General features: G+C 41.9%; 1 protein-coding gene across 6 annotated transcripts in view; it reads left to right on the forward strand.

The window, feature by feature from the left end:
• FAM13A (family with sequence similarity 13 member A) overlaps positions 1-17,978 on the forward strand; it is a 416,553-nt gene that overhangs the window by 388,878 nt on the left and 9,697 nt on the right. For all 6 annotated transcript variants that reach the window (XM_033959097.1, XM_033959069.1, XM_033959088.1 and 3 more), the window contains 2 exons: positions 6,972-7,168; positions 17,084-17,185. In XM_033959097.1, coding sequence (XP_033814988.1) covers positions 6,972-7,168; positions 17,084-17,185 — 299 coding nt within the window. The remainder of the gene's footprint in view (positions 1-6,971; positions 7,169-17,083; positions 17,186-17,978) is intronic.

Below are 17,978 nucleotides of genomic sequence, written 5' to 3' on the forward strand. Positions count from 1 at the left end.
CTTACATGCTTGGGTACTAATTGATGCTGCAGCTAGAAAGCCCAGTGAAATACAACAGAGGCAGAGTGAAAAATCTGGAGTGGATTTCTTCTGCAGCATGTGGCTAAAGGGAAATAACCCTATTGTCTAGAATGTCTTGCCTATCTACTGGAAAAGAGCTTACCAGGGTAAGTACATAATCTCTTTATTCCCTAAATTTTAGCATACTTGGTCTACTTACTCTGGCTATCTGTGTATATGTACAAAAATGACTGAATGAATATTGTATATGAATCTATAAGTGAGGTCAACATTGAGCGCATGTAATCCAAAACATCAAACTTAAAACGGTTTCAAATATATACGTATTCAGTAAACTGTCAGTTGAGTACCACCACTCAATATTCACAATAGTGGAAGCATCAAAATTAGACATTTCAGTATATTCCTGCTACTTGTGTAGCCTGCCTATACATTTTGATTGAAATACGTTTTATTGACAAAAAAAAAAAATTTAACATTGCTTACAACTTCAGAAGAATTAAAAAAAAAAATCCATTAATTAATGAAAAGCCAATATAGCCAACACAATACAACAGAACAACATTCTATCCAACAAACCTTTTATACCTTTCCCACCCTTCCTCCCTCCCCTCATGAATTGAAAAAAACTCCCAAAATCTCAGTCTCTTCCACAAAAAGAAGCTTGCATACAGGGAAATTAAGCAAGTATAAATTATACCTATAAACATTTTTCTATCCTCTCAATTTTATTCTCCAGCATAAGATTTCACTTAATCAAAGTTTTAATAGACTATTAATTTCTTCCAACCGAGCTATCTGTAATTATATTTCTTTGCCAGCACCAGCTATTTCCCCCTCTAATACAGACTTTTTTTCAGATGTAAATTAACATAATTGAAATAACTAGAGAAAATATCTTCTCTCCTATTTGTTGCCTTCCATTTTTCTGTACAGTTGACTCCACCTAAGTGCATGTCGGTTAAGCGCACACTTCGATTATCTGCAGCCTACCATCATAGTCCCATTTTTTTTTTACATTAAAGTCAATGGATGTAAACTCTGGATAATTGCAATTCTGATAAGCACACAATCCGCTTATGCGCACTGATGTTATAGGTCCCACCTCTATTCGTTCACGTTACTTTCACTCCAGTTAAAAGTAACCACGTTCTCACGTGGATGAGCCACGTGTTTGTTTCGGATCAGCAGTCTAGGCCTGGCCAGGTGTTCGAACTTTCGGAACAGCATCATGGCGTCGCATGGACAAAAAGTCATTGTCTTTGGCTGATCGTGTCAATGTCTTAGAGACTTGACTAACAGGAGATTCAGGTCTCTATTGCAAAACATTACAGCGTTCATCCTAACCAATATTTCTCAGATTTACAAAAAAAAAGTAAGCCATATTAAAAGACTGGCAAAACAATAGCAATCCTACCAGAAAACGGAAAAGAATTGGGAAGTTTGGAGACATTGAACAGGTGTTGCTGCGATGGTTTGTTGAAGCTAGAAGTCGTCAACTGCCAATCAGTGGGCCTCTGCTGATGGAGAAAGCAGCACAGCTATCCGAAGAACTGGGTGTAGAAGACTTCAAAGCAACAAACGGATGGCTAGAGAGGTGGAAAGTTCATAACGGCATAAAATTTAAGAAGCAGCATGGCGAAAAACAAGACGCGGATGAGTTTGGTGTAAAAAGATGGTTCATGGAAGTGTTGCCATCAGTCATTGGTGGATATGAACCATGCAACGTTTTCAACGCTGATGAGACGGACCTGTACTAGTGTGCCATCCCTGATGGAACATTGGCTTTCAAACAACAAAACTGTTAGCTTCAAGGTGCCAAAGGAACGATTGACATTGCTGCTCAATTGCAATATGGACGGTAGTGAAAAGCTTGAGCCACTGGTTATTGGGAAGAATCGAAATCCTCGGTGCTTCAAAAACATTAAATGCCTGCCTGTTGAATATGAAAGCAACAAAAATGCATTAATGATGGTGACACTGTGGATTGAATGTTTGCAGAAGCTTGACAATCTGATGAGAAGGCGTAGGAGGCACATTGTAATGCTGTGTGATAACTGTGCAGCACACAGCAATGATGTAAGACTAACCAATATCAAACTCATGTTTCTTCCATCAAACACGACCTCTTTGATCCAACCAATGAATGGACCAAGGGATAATCGCCAACTTCAAACGTCATTACATGTCACTCATCTTAAGATATGTGATGGCAGTGATTGATGCAAGCACAGAATCCAACCCCCGAGCTGCTGAGCTCATGAAAAAAATGACGGTGCTCAACTCTCTTCACATGGTACTGGAGGCATGGAGTCGAGTCTCATCATCAACGATTTCAAATTGCTATTGAAAGGCGAGCTTCGTTCACACATCTGATGAGACAACTGAAGCTGACACTTGGTCCATTGAACTCCCAGTTGGACTCTCGCCACAAGAGCTTGAGCTGTATGTCGCCGTTGACAACGATGTGCCCACATCATCTGACAGCACTAATTCCTATATCTGTACAGTCATAAAGGACACTGCAGACAACCAAGAGTCTGATTACATTACATTAGGGATTTCTATTCCGCCATTACCTTGTAGTTCAAGGCGGATTACAAAAGAATTATCAAGAAAGTATTACAACAAGAACTTACCAAAAAAAAGAAATTTGGTCATTTTCAGAGAGAATAGGAAATGAGTATGGTTATTTGTTTGGGGTAGTTGGCTTTAGTGAGAGGTGGTGTTTGAAACTTGTGGTGTTAATTTCTTTTTTCAGGGATTTTTTGAAGAATATGGTCTTTATTTCTTTTCTAAAAGTTTTGTAATCTAGGGATGCCATCAGTAGATTGGCGATTTGGTTGTTTAATTTGGCTGCTTGAGTGGCTAAGAGGCCATCATATAGTTTTTTCCGTTTGACCTCCTTAATTGGGGGGTATGAGAATGGGGTGTGAGTTTTCCTATGTCTGGTTGAGGTGTTGTGGATGAGGCGGTTATTCAGGTAGTTTGGACTGTCTCCATATAAAGTCTTAAATAGTAGACAGTAGAATTTAAATTGTATTCTTGCTGGGATTGGAAGTCAATGCGATTTGAGATATGCTTCTGTAATGTGATCATGTTTCTTCAATGAGTAGATGAGTCTTAAAGCTGTGTTTTGGATAGTTTGTAGTTTTGGATAGTTTGTAGTTGTTTTGTTATAGTTGCTGGGCAAGAGAGATAGAGGATGTTACAGTAGTGAAGTAGGCCTAGTATTAGGGACTGAACTATGAGCTGGAATTGTGTTTTCTCGAATTTCCGAACTTGTCTTAAGTTTCTCATGACTTAGAATGATTTTTGTATTTTTTTATTGATTTGCAGTTGCATGGTGCAGCATATGTCGATTGTTATTCCTAGTAATTTTAGGGTGGCTTGTATGGGGTAGTTGATTGTGTTGATTTCAATGTTGGTTATGGTTGGTATTTTGTTGTTTTCTAGGAGGATGAATTTAGTTTTATCTGGGTTCAATTTCAGTTTGTGATCTTTCATCCAGGTTGCTACTGATTTTAGTGTTAGGTGTATTGTGTTTGTCATGGAGAGTTTTGGTTGATCGAAGGGTATAAGAATGGTAATGTCATCTGCATAGCTGTAGGAGGTTATGCTTTGTTTGTCCAAGTGTGAGCTGAGGGAGGCTGTATAGAGATTGAAGAGAATCGGGGATAGAGGGGATCCTTGGGGAACTCTGCAGGGGTTTGACCAAGGTTCAGATTTTTCTTCAAACCATGAGTATACTTTATCTGTGATACCTATTGTATCTAGGATTTGTAGTATTATGTTATGGTCCACCAGGTCGAATGCAGCGGTCAGGTCTAGTTGTATCAGCATCAGGGCAGGATTAATTCGTCAAAGGCCCCTAGGCACACAAGTACACTGGGCCCCCCCCTGCCCCGCCCCACCTCACCATGCGCCTAGGCGGAAACAGGAAGCTGCGTCAGAGGGAAGCTTTGGGCAAGCAGCACCGCTTGCAAAATTACAGTTCCCGTTGCCTTTCTTACCTGCGTTGCTTGCTTGTCTTACTTTCTGTCGATGGGGGGGGGGGGGGCTGCATTGCCAATCGGGGTGGAGCCCGCATTGCCAATTTCGGGCCCTAGGCACATATCTACTTGGCCTATTGGTTAATCCTGCCCTGATCAGCATCATTTTTTTTTCCTGTGCTGAGATGATGTCTGGCTGTGTCCAAGAGAGATCCTAGGAGTATTTTCTGTGCTGAAGTTGTTTCTGAAGCCGGATTGCGTGGGATGGAGTATTATTTTGGTTTTCTAGGTAACTGGAGAGGAATTTGGCAACTAGTCCTTCTATTATTTTGACATAGAGGATTGGAGATACTGCTGCGGTCATCACGACCTGCAGAGATTGTTTCCATCTTGGATGCGCTGAAGTCCCTACACACACTGTGTTGTTATTTGGAGATAAATGGATGTCACGACTATGGATAGTTTTACAGCATCAGCAGTCAGATACACACCCTGAATCATGCAATCTGCGTGCAGAAAACAATGACTGATTATTTCAGTAGAATGTTGGTTTAAAAAAAGGTTTACATTAGATGGAACAGTGCTGTTTCTATAACTGAATCGTGTTAAATTGTATTCGGTGTGTTTTTTTGCTGAATAAAAGTTTTATTGCATTTAACTACAGCGTACTGTGATTTTTCATGACTAAAAAGTGGTACTCCGCTTAAGCGCACACTCCTTTTAAGCGCACGTGGCGGTCTGGTCCAGAGGCTTGCACTTAAACGGAGTCGACTGTATTGGTGACCTCTTTTTTTTTTGGGGGGGGGTAGATTACTGCTTCTCCCTCTCAAGGGGAAAAAGTAACAGGCTTTAACAAGGTAATATGCAAGCTGGTTCTGCATCTAGTATTTATTTATTTATTTCTAAATTTTCTTGACCACCTATAACTAAGCGGTTTACAAAATAAAACATTCACAATGGTTCAGAGGACAACATACATAAAATACTTTCAACATACAACATTAACCTACTAAAAATAGCAGAAAACCTACAGGAAAAGTTACATATCATCAATCTTGAGTGATTCAAAAACATAAGTGATAATTCAATTTCCTCATTAGGTATCTCTCTCCAACAGCCATTCAAAGGAAGGCCTCAACATACAGCTGTGTTTTTAACATTTTCTTAAGAAACAGGTCTTCGGGATACCAGGGAGAAGATTCTATAGTTTTATTCCCGCCACAGACATCGCAATTCTTGATTTAACATACCGAACAGTAATTGCTGTCTTGGCCTATTGTTGAAACTTGTAAAGCATTAGAAGGATTACTCAGTCTCAAATCTACTTCCGTTCCTAATAGCCTGTCTTACTGGCCGTTCTTTTCTGGGGATCTCCAGGGCCATTTCCAGAATTTTGGTAGGTAGAGTGGGGTGGTAACCACTATATAGGGCAAAATGACACAACACACCGATCTCTAATAAAGTTTCAAGAGTCCCTGAAATTGTTTCCCTTTTTGCCTCTAGGCTGTACAAAACTGTCCTTGGGACCATACGTCATCACAGAGTTAGTGACAGAATATTCTTTCACCTGCCCGTTTCTTTTCCCCATGACACTGTGGCTAGAAACACATTCACTCAGAAGATCTTACTGTAGAGAATGTCACTTAAGTTGGTTCCATGCTGATTCTGAGATGGTTCCAAAGGGACTCTGAAGGGGTGCTCCCTTTAAACATACTCTTTCAGATGCATGCTGATGACACTTTCCTGAACTTCAAAAGACTGATATGCTGCTTTCTGATGACATTGGAAGGATGGATCTAATCGGGTACAATTCTCATAGGGAGCTTACCGTTTTCTGTAGGCTACAGTAGTAGAATTCTAGTCTCTTGAGCTTGGCAGAGCAATTCACTTTTAAAGAAACAGGTTCCAGTTAAGTGCCCCTTTATGGAATATGTCTCTCAGGTGTTTAATTGGAACCTGTTCTTTAAAGTAATATAGGCACCTACTTTTCTTTAAGGGATGCCAGTGTAGCAGCACCAATATATTTATATAATTTAGGCATGACAACTTACTGTCAAGCTGCTTTTCAACAATGTGAGCTACTGAGGATTGCCACTCTACCCCCACAAAGGATAGTTTTCAAAGGAGTTTAGGGAGGCAACCCATTGCAATAGCTGTAGTTGAAAATAATCTCCTTTATTGTGGGTAAAGTACACATGGACTTTCGCTGCCTCCCTCTCCCCCAATTCTAAAGCCAATCACTTTAAATGTAAGTTCAGTTTGCACTCGTAGTTACAGAATACTGGAATCCACTTGGATAAGTGTTACACATACGTACATATATGGCAACTGTGCACTTAGCACAGTTGTATATTATGCACATGCAAATGTCTTAGTGCATAATCTCAAAGGGGTGGTCACAGGGGAGGGACATTGGCAGGGCTGAATGTGTTTTGTTTGAAGAGTACTGTAAGACTGTGTTTGTATTTACATGAGCCATAGACCTGTTGTAAATGTGCACACCTACATATAGACACATTAAGGCAGGTCTATTTTAGTACTCTGTAAGAACACTTAAAACACACAAATCTTTTTTGTACAGGGGGGGGATCTTCAAAAAGTTTCCACACTTATTTTTTTAAACACTATTAAATATCTCAAAAGCAAATTACATCAATTTTCCACATTATCATTCTGTTTTGTGATACATTTTTCCCATGACAATTCTACAACATGCCCTCTTAGCACTTCTCCCGTCCCAACCATTTCCCACAAAAATATGAAAGTGCAGAGACGTTTTGAAGAACCCTCGTAGCTCACTAACTATGGAAAATAGAAGCCTACATTTGGGCAACCTGTTCTGGAATTGCCTCCGATATGCTTATATGTTAACCGGATTAAAAGTGATGTGGTCAGGGGAGGAAACAGCCTCGTATGTTCTTATTCTTTGTTTTCTATATGTATCTTATCTCTTTGTAGGAAGAAGAGGATGGCTCAGAAGATGATGACAGTGTAAAATCAGATTTTGTAGTGACTGCAAAGCCAGATTTCAGCTTGCGGAATTTCCTGGAGCACCTGGAAGATGGCGCAGATGGATTCATTTCGCCAATGGATGACAATATGTCTTCAAAGAACAGCCAAGACCTAGGCCTTTCTAATCTCCATTCTGCCTCAATGTATGTCTACCTTCTTTACAGACGAAGTTGCTCATCTGTGTGTATAAAGCAGATTTGGTGAATGGGGGAGGGGGATCTGTTGATTATATATTTTATTTGGGCAGTTTCAAAACGTTATGCGAGGCCTGCAAGCATATTTTCAAAGGGAGATTCTTGTGAATTACATTTTAAGCTATCCACATCACAAGTATTTTTGCCTCCTGCAGAGTCCATACTATGATGAAAACCATGTACAGTGATTTAAAAGAAAGAAAATTGTTACACAATGCCAACCAGCTCCAACGGACTCTGGACCTAGTATCTGCACATGTGCTTTGAGCCCCTACCCCCTTTATTGATTTGTTCCCTGGGTAAAACTGTATAAAAATAGCCTTTTAACAATAAATATAAGAATAACTACAATACTAGCAAATAAATACTAAAATGACATGCATTAATAAAGACAGTTATTCTACATAGTCCAATATTTAACCCCAGATCCCAACCCTCTAAACTCTTTTTTTCCTCTATAATGTTTGCCAGTAATATAAATCAAAATACCCTCTCTGATGATTACATCCCCCTCCCTTTAACCAGCACTTCTGTTCCCAACCCCACCTGACTGGCACTTCAGTCCTACCACCTCCCTACCCACTAATCTGCACTTGTTTTCACCCCTGCCCAACAAGCAATTCAGTTCTACCACCTAATCACAGCACATTTGTCCCTCCATTCCAGCCAACCAGCATTGTTCTTACCAGCACGGTTCTTTAGCTGAGGCCAATGCTGTGTGTTGGGCCGGAGCGGGCCTTGCGCATGATCAAGGCCTGCCGGTTCTCACCCTCTCTGAGAATCTCAGAAAAGAAAGGCGCCAGCAGAGGCCCTGAGCATGTGCAGATGTGCAAGGCCCCACTCTAGCCTAACACACAGCATTGGCCTCGGCTTCAGATGGGAAAAGAACTGTGCAGGAGGGAGGGACAGATGTGCTGGTCATCAGGTTGGGGAGGTGGTAGCACTGAAGTGCCCATTGAGCAGGGGTGAAAACAAGTGCAGGTTAGCAGGTAGGACTGAATTGCCAGTCAGGCAGGGTTGGGAACAGAAGTGCTGATTAGTGGGGAGGGGGGGAGGAAGCAAGAAAGATCAAGACTCGAATATAAACCAAAACCCTCATTTTTATGGGCCCTAAAATCTTGGTTTATATTCGAATATACACAGTATATCAGCCTTACTTTGATCAAGAACACAGTTTCTTCAGTTCTGAGCTTATTCTACTAGGGCACAGACTTAATGTTCATATTCTGGCCCTTCCTTAGGACATTTGTAGGGCAATGTCTGTTCTTACTCTACAGGTTGGATATGTAGGCAAGGCAGGACACAGTTTTGGGGGGCACCGCTATGATACTTTCCATGCATCTGGACTGGTTTGGAGGGACCCGAAGGAAAAAGAATTTAAGGGTTACCTGCTTATTTTTTTCTTGAGTCCCTCCAAATCAGTTAGGAACAGTCCTAGGCAGTTGGCATCCTGCGTTTCAGATAGTGGTGTAAAGCAATGTAAGAGGTGCTTTGCTTCCTTACTAAGATCACAGTTTTAATTTTTATTTGGTGAAATGGGGAGGGGGATGTTGGAGCTGACTTGGTGACAGTTTTTATTGTTGGGTAGTGTTTGTATTTAAATTCTGGCAGTCTGCAGTATTGTCACAGATCTGTTTTGGCAGCTCACTGCTTTTCCGCTCCCTGCATTCGAGTGTAGTAGGCAGATGGAAGACCAGAGGTTGCATAAGACTTATAGCAGCGTTGTGGATGAGCACAAACTGCATAGTCCTCCTTTGATGACTTCTCTAAGATCCAGCTTGCTCCGCAAATTTTTAAGCAGGCAAAGATTGCTAGGAAATTGAAGGAAGGCAGTACGGTAGCACGATTCCCCAAATTTATATAAATAGCCAGTGGCATAGTAAAGGGGGGAGGGTGGGGAGGTGGTCTGCCCTGGATGCCGTCTTGGTGGAGGCACTGGTACCCGTACTCTCCGCCTCCACCCCACTCCTTCCCCATTACACCACTACTACGGGTGCTCCTTCCCTTCACCCTGTACCTATTTAATGTCCCCAGTGCAAGCAGCAACCCCAACCTGCTGCTCACACCAGCATTGGCTCTTCCTCTGACATCACTTCCTGGACCCACGCCTAGGAAGTGACATCAGAGGGAGAGCTGACACAGGCAGCAAGTTGATGCTGCTGCTCGCGATGAGAACATTAAAGAGGTACAGGGGAGGGAAAAGGCACGTGCGTGTGCAGCAGAAGAAGATGGGGTGGTGGATATAGAAGTTGTACCACCATCCCGGGCACCTTTTCCCTTGCTACGCCACTGTAAATGGAACAAAAAAAATTTAATTCACAAATTTAGGCGTGTGCCCAATTTGCACATGCAATTTCATTGAATAGTAAGCCAAATAGCACTGATAATTGGCTCTAACAACCGTTAGTGCTAACTAGATTCAGTTAAGTTATTAGCGCATATTTACGTACCCTGATCCGCTTGTAAATTTTACATGCAGTTCCAAAAGGGGGATGTGACCATGGATGGATAGGGGCATTCCTTTAATTTATATGCACAGTTAGAATAAAGGGGATCCACATGTAATTTAGGCACGAGGATTTACACCAAGGTTTTGTTGGTGTAAATCAATATCTTTCAAACTTTTATAGCTCTGGCACGCTAAACGGAGCAAATGTTTTTCGCAGCACATTATAATTGAAATTATAAAATTGTAAAACCAACAAAAAATTAAATTAAATCTGCCCCTCCCCACCGCTGCTAGTCGCTGAGCCAGTTGGAAGGCTTAGCGACTCAAGTGTGAATCCTTCCTGCATTCTTCATCAACGGACCAAAATGGGACTCGGGCGTGGGAGAGCACTCCACCCCTCCCCACTACTGCTAGTTGCTGAGCTAGTTGGAAGGCTCAACGTCTTAAGTTTGACCACTTCCTGCCTCCTCCTAACCCTGCAACCCTTTTCCATCGACGGACCGAGACAGGACTCGGGCGTGGGAGAGCACTCCGCCCCTCCCCACCACTGCTAGTCACTGAGCCAGTTGGAAGGCTTAGTGACTCAAGTGTGAATCCTTCCTGCATTCTTCTGACCCTACTACCCTCTTCATTGACGGACCAAAACAGGACTCGGGCATTGGAGAGCACTCCACCCTTCCCCACCACTACTAGTCGCTGAGCTAGTTGGAAGGCTCAGCGACTTAAGTTTGAGCACTTCCTGCCTTCTCCTGACCCTGCAACCCTCTTCCGTCAACGGCCAGTTTCCCCACCACTGCCAGTCGCTGAGCCAGTTGGAAGGCTCAGTGACTCAAGTCTGAATCCTTACTGCCTCCTCGGACCCTACCACCCTCCTACATCGACGAACCGAGATGAGACACAGGCGTGGGAGAGCACTCCGCCCCTCCCCATCGCCACTAACCACTGAGCCACTTGGAAAGCTCAGCAACTCAAAAACACTAAATGCCTGTTCCTTCCTCAGACCCTGAAGAGACCATCAAATCTCAACAAGCCTAGAAGGGAAACATCTTCCCCACCTCTACCCACTACTACAATAGTCACCACACTTAACACCACCATGATAACCACACTACCAAAATACCCACAAGCAATCCTACTGATAACCCTGCTCCTAACCAACTGGAAGGCAACAGCAAACAACATCTCTACAATACCAACTATAGCAAATTCCAAGGGAATTACCCAACCAACCTGGTGACTCACATTAGACAGAAACTCAAACTATCAGACATACACATACCAACCCACCTCACAATCAACAAGAAGAAAACCGACAAACCCATACAAGACCAAAACACAACCCCACCAAAGATCACTCATAACCCCGAAAACAACTCACAACACACCAACAGACTACACCACTCTCACATGTGCATATGTGAACATCAGAGCCATATGCCCCAAAACAGAACACACAAAAAACTGGATAGAAGAAGAAAACCTGGACTGCCTTTTCCTCACAGAGACCTGGCTTACTTCGGACTCAGACCCCAGAATAACTGAGGTTTGCCCAAAGAGCCACAAGATAACAATGGTCTACAGAGAAAATAAAAGAGGAGGAGGAATTGCCATCATAGCCAGAAACACCATAAACCTAAAAATACAAGACAAAACAACCAACCTACTAACCTGTCAACTTTCAAGCACTTCACTCAGAGGAACACTAACATGCATGCTCTGCTACATAACCCCAGGTAAATGGAACACAGCAAAACCAATATTTGAGGAATTTATATATCAAAATTCCCGACAATCTACAACCTAATCCTAGGAGACCTCAACTTCCACCTTGAAAACCAATCCTGCAAACAAGTAGAAACCTTACTATAATACCTCAAGGCCTTAAAATACAAAATCCTAGACCCTCAAACCACACGCGAAAAAGGACACCAACTCAACATTGCAGCCTACATGTCCCAACAACCCATGCAACGAGAGATCCAAATGGAAAATGGAACCGTTCCCTCTGGTCAGATCACTACACTTACTCCTTCGAAATCAACTGGACCAACAACAAAAGCATTCCAATTACTCAAAAAATAACTTGCAACTCACGCAAACATATCAATCCCACTATATTCTGGACAAAAGCAGATACCATAATCCAAGACTACACTCCCAAAGACTTCATTTCACAATGGAGCCATCTAAGTACAGCAACCTTAGATGAACTACTCCTACTCAAAAGGCAATGCAGACAACTAGAAAGAAAATGGAGAAAAAGCAGCCAGGAATCCACAAAAACAGCATGGAGAATAATGAATCAAAAATACAAACAAAAACTGAAAGAATAAAGAAAGACATACTACACAAAGCAAATAGAAGGACCCCAAGACACAAAAAAGCTATTCCAGCTACTAAAAGATCTCATAGACACCACACCCTACCTAGCCAACAGCAACTCCCCCCTCCCTCAGCCACCCTCTTAGCCACATACTTCAAAAACAAGATTGCAAACATCAGAGCCACGTTCAGTAGAATTCCCACACACATAGAAGAGATCTTAAATCCCCCACAGAGAAAGAATCAGTGGCAGCAGACAGAACCTGGTCCCACTTCTCACCCATACAATGGTCAGACTTCAACAAACTATATAATAAATACAGCCACGCAGCCTGTGACCTTAACCATTGCCCCACCATACCTATTGAAAACCTCAAGTACACTATTCCGCTCCCTGCTCCCTGCTCCTTACTCACAGATGGACTTTTCCTAAAAGACCTCAGCGAAATCATCATAACTCCGATACTAAAAGACCCCAAAGCAACAACGGACCAACCATCCAACTACAGACCCATAGCCTCAATCCCACTGTACGTCAAGCTGATGGAAGGCCTCGTAGCTAAAACCCTAACCTCATACCAAGAAAACCACAACTTACTCCACCCCATACAGTCTGGCTTCAGAACCAACTACAGCACTGAGACCCTATTAGGAACACTCATGGACACAGCTAGTCAACATCTCAGAACAGACAAGAAAACCCTGATCATACAACTAGACCTCTCCGCAGCCTTCGACCTGGTACATAAGTACATAAGTAGTCGCCTCCGCCGGGGCAGACCAGAGGTCCATCCTGCCCAGCGGTCCGCTCACGCGGCGGCCCATCAGGCATATTGCCTGAGCAGCAGTCCCTGACTAATTTTATGCCTACCTCTACACTTATCTCTAAACCTTCCACTGCTCTTATCTGTACCCCTCAATCCCTTTGTCCTCCAGGAACCTATCCAGGTCTTCCTTGAATCCCTGTACTGTGCTATTTCCTATCACGGCTTCAGGAAGGGTGTTCCATGTGTCCACCACCCTCTGTGTGAAAAAGAATTTCCTTGCGTTTGTTCTAAACCTGTCCCCCTTCAATTTCATCGAGTGACCCCTTGTTCTTGTGGTTTCTTTCAAATTGAAAAATCTGTCCATGTCAACCTTTTCGATGCCCCTCAGGATCTTGAAGGTCTCTATCATATCTCCTCTGAGTCTCCGCTTTTCCAGGGAGAACAGCCCCAGCTTCTTCAGTCTGTCAGTGTATGTAAGGTTTTCCATACCCTTAATCAGTTTAGTTGCTCTTCTCTGGACTCCCTCAAGCATTGCCAAGTCCTTTTTGAGGTACGGTGACCAGTACTGTACACAGTATTCCAGATGCGGGCGCACCATAGCCCGGTACAGTGGCAGGATGACTTCCTTCGTTCTGGTCGAGATACCCTTCTTAATGATACCTAACATTTGGTTTGCTTTCCTCGAGGCTGTGGCGCACTGTGCCGATGCCTTCAATGTCGTGTCTACCATCACTCCCAGGTCTCTTTCCAGCTTACTGACCCCTAGCGTTGATCCCCCCATTTTGTAAGTGAACATCGGGTTCCTTCTCCCTATATGCATGACCTTGCATTTCCCCACGTTGAAGCTCATTTGCCACTTTTTCGCCCATTCTTCCAGTGTCGTAAGATCCCTCTGGAGATCCTCGCAATCTACCGTGGTTTCAACCTTGTTGAATAGTTTGGTGTCATCTGCGAATTTAATGACCTCACATTTTGTTCCCGCCTCCAGGTCGTCGATGAATATGTTAAACAGGAGCGGTAGACCATGACATACTTCAAAAACAAGATTGCAAACATCAGAGCCACGTTCAGTAGAATTCCCACACACATAGAAGAGATCTTAAACCTACATAGCTGATGGAACCTACTATTCCGCTCCCTGCTCCTTACTCACAGATGGACTTTTCCTAAAAGACCTCAGCGAAATCATCATAACTCCGATACTAAAAGACCCCAAAGCAACAACGGACCAACCATCCAACTACAGACCCATAGCCTCAATCCCACTGTACGTCAAGCTGATGGAAGGCCTCGTAGCTAAAACCCTAACCTCATACCTAGAAAACCACAACTTACTCCACCCCATACAGTCTGGCTTCAGAACCAACTACAGCACTGAGACCCTATTAGGAACACTCATGGACACAGCTAGTCAACATCTCAGTACAGACAAGAAAACCCTGATCATACAACTAGACCTCTCTGCAGCCTTCGACCTGGTAGACCATGACATCCTCCTACAAACACTAGACTCCATAGGAATCTCAGGCAAGGTACTCTCATGGTTTAAAGGCTTCCTACAATCAGAAACATGGTCCAACCCCTGCGGAGTTCCCCAGGGATCACCTCTGTCTCCCACACTATTCAACCTATACATAGCTTCCCTCAGCTCCTGCCTAGACAAACATGACATAACTTCATACAGCTATGCAGATGACATCACCACTCTCCTCCCCTTCGACCATCCAGAGAACACTCGAAACAGTAGCAACATGGATGACAGAACACAATCTAAAACTTAACTCTGAAAAAACAAACTTCATCCTCCTAGAAAACAGCAAAACTCCTACCTTAACAAATCTAGTAATAAACTCGATCTCATACCCCATTCAACCCATGCTAAAACTTCTTGGAGTATTGATTGACGGAGGGTGTACCATGCAACCACAAATCAACAAAATAATAAAAGCATTATTCACAACTATGAGAAACCTAAGACAAATTCGAAAATTCTTAGACAGGAAATAATTCCAACTTTTGGTACAATCTCTTATCCTTGGACTAATAGACTACTGCAACATATTATACCTCCCCTGCCCAGCGACCATGATAAAGCAAATACAAAATACAGCCCTAAGACTCATCTACTCATTGAAAAAATATGACCACATCACAGAGGCATACCATGACTCACACTGGCTCCCAATACAAGCAAGAGTACACTTCAAATTCTATTGCCTACTATTCAAAGCTATTAACAGAGACAGCCCAGCCTACTGGAACAACCGACTAATTCAAGCCACCTCAACCAGACACAGAAGAACCCACTCACTATTCACACACCCAGCAACCAAAAATGTCAAACAAAGAAAACTATATGACAACCTAATGGCCACCAGAGCAGCAAAACTAGACAGACAAATCACCAATCTGCTGTCTTCGACCACAGACTACAAAACCTTCAAAAAAGAAACAAAAACTCTACTCTTCAAAAAATACATAAAACCTATCTAACACAAACAGTTCCTTCACAAGCTCCACCTACCACACTATCCACTCCTATCAAAGCCAATATGTTCTAATTACCCAACACGTATTACCTTAATTTCTCGACAATTCATATGTATTCCACCTATATATCTTGTAACTTCATGACAATTCTTATGTAATCCGCCTTGAACCGCAAGGTAATGTCAGAATAGCAATCACTAATGTAATGTATGTATAGGTAATTTAACAACAGTGAAACTAAAGTAGATAGGATAGAATTTCTAATCAATGCACTTGATCTGCTTGTTTTTGAGTGCAAATTAAATCAAAACAAGGCCCGATTGTTGACATTCAAACACGCATTTTATCATCCACCATCTGCAGTTTTCTTTAATTTAATTTCTTTCAGAGCTAAAAATCCAAGTTCACAAAGATAAGAAGATCCAAACAATAACAAAGCCTTGATTGCTATGTTGCTCAAGTTAGGATAACTACTGCATAAAAAAATAAAGTTACTTGCCGTTAGTTTTCAAGGACTAATCACGTCAAAAAATGAGGCTTGTCTGGGTGGTTGTATCCTTTAGCACACAGATGCTCATAACATTGATACTCTTGCATGCACGAAGTACATGTCATTTATTCTAGTGTATACATGCAAAGGAAATTTTTTAAAATAAAGTAAAATTCTGGACTCTCTCGAAGCACGTGGCACACAATTTGAGAGACACTGGTGTAAATGATTGTGCTTAAAGTTGGGCACAGTTCCTAGCATCAAGTTCTATTCTTTAATTCGGGGTATCACAAACTGTGTTTCCTGCAATGAGATTCCAGCTATGCAATGAAAGAGACGAGTAGGTCGCTGCCGGCGCCTCTTCTCCCCTCTGCCCCCCCAGCGATGGAGGGATTTCCAAAACTCGGCAGTTTGTTCGGGTTTTGAAAAGCCATGTGTTCATGGCCTCTGAGCATGCGCAGACGTTGAAGTGATTACGTCATGCACATGCCTGTGAAATCACCGGTTGACGTCCACACATGCTCAGAGGCTCTGTAGATGTGGCCCTAAGTTTAGTATGCCGCGGTGGAAAAAGATTGCAAGACACTGCTTTAAATGGTGCCTAACTTTGCCATTTATAACTTACCGTTTGTTGTAGTTTTTTTCAGTTAACACTGCTTTTTCGGCACCATTTATAGAATTCAGTCCTGAGTGTATATATTTGTAGTATTGTGTGTGTGTGAAAGGGGATTTTGTAGGAGATGAGGAGGAACTTTCACTAATTTGTGGTGTTACAAAGTACCTTGTAGGCTGTTTACAAAGGATAGATTATTTTTTTTTTGTTTTGTTTACATTATGGGGACCCTCTTTTTTTCCCCCTTTCCTTATTTCCTTGCAATTCTTATTGTAATTTATCATATTGTTTTTCCCTTTAAATGTAGTAGTTTGTCTTGTATTGTTTTATTCCTTTATTTTATACTTATTTTAATATTTTTATTTTATATTTGTGGTATATTAAATTAATTTGAACTTGTATACTTTTGTGCTTTGTAAGCAGTTTTCAAAAGTGCCTACATATTTGCATCTGCTTTTATCCACCCAAGGTCAAAACATTGTTTGAAAACACAAGTGTATGTGTCTGTACTACTTTGACCTCTGTAGACCCTGGGAGCTCCTCTTTTTAAAATCTGGCTGTAAGTAATTATGTTTTTGAAAAGCCTACAGATACTTCCTGCTGCTATGAGAAAGATAGTACTCAACGATCTAGCCAGACAGTTGCTTAGTTACTGATTGAGATCCCTTTGACTATTGCAATTGACCTTTAATAATTACATTTTATAAATTTGTTTTTTCTTTTCTGTCACCAGGCCAGAGCTCATGGAGCAGCTTCAGGAAGCAAGGGAAGAGAAAAAGAAAATCCGAAAAACACTAAAAGACTTTGAAGATGATTTTTTTAGGCAAAACTCAAGGTACAATAATACTGTTCTTCTCTATCATCTTTTGGGCCCAGTGTTAAAAAAAAAAAAAAGTTTGGAAACCATGTTGTAAGAAAAAATGTATTTTCCTAAAAAAAGGAGGATATGCAGCTCTAATGTATTTGTGACACTGTACAAGTAAACCTGTACTTGTCTGTGAGTCAGGTATAGTTGTGGTCAGTGGAGGGATTTGAGCAGTCATGAAGTACACATCTAGTTGGAGGGATTTGAGCAGTCATGAAGTACACATCTAGTTTATAATGGGGTCGTATTCAAAAGAGTTTTAACCAGGCAGGAAAAGATCCTGCTGAGATAAACTTCTCCTACATCATCCAGGTAATGTCCGGTCAATAAACCAGGCCTTTCAGTGTTTCTAGAAGCTCAAATAAGAATCCATTACACTTCTCCCTCTGTATTCGCAGTTTCAGCATTTGCGGTTTCGATTATTCACTGTTTTTAGCTTGCTGGCTCCTCCCCCCAAATTACATCAGCTTGCATAGAGAAATCGCTGATTCCAAGTGTTTGCATAGAGACAATCGCTGATTCCCAGCACTTTCTTCACCATGTTTTGCCTCTCCTTCAGGAACAGGCCAGGTCTCCCACCATTTTATTTGCGGTTTCACCATATTCATGATGATTTTAATAGAATAACATATGAAAAAGTTATTTGCTGGTTTTCTGTATTCGTGGGTCTGTTAATCCCCTATCACAGCGAATACGGAGGGAGAAGTGTAGTCTTAACTCAAGTGAAATTAAATTGCAAGGTTGCAGTCCAACTCAGGAAAAA

This window comes from Geotrypetes seraphini, chromosome 1 (assembly GCF_902459505.1).
Source record: "Geotrypetes seraphini chromosome 1, aGeoSer1.1, whole genome shotgun sequence".
Taxonomy (NCBI): Eukaryota; Metazoa; Chordata; class Amphibia; order Gymnophiona; family Dermophiidae; genus Geotrypetes; species Geotrypetes seraphini.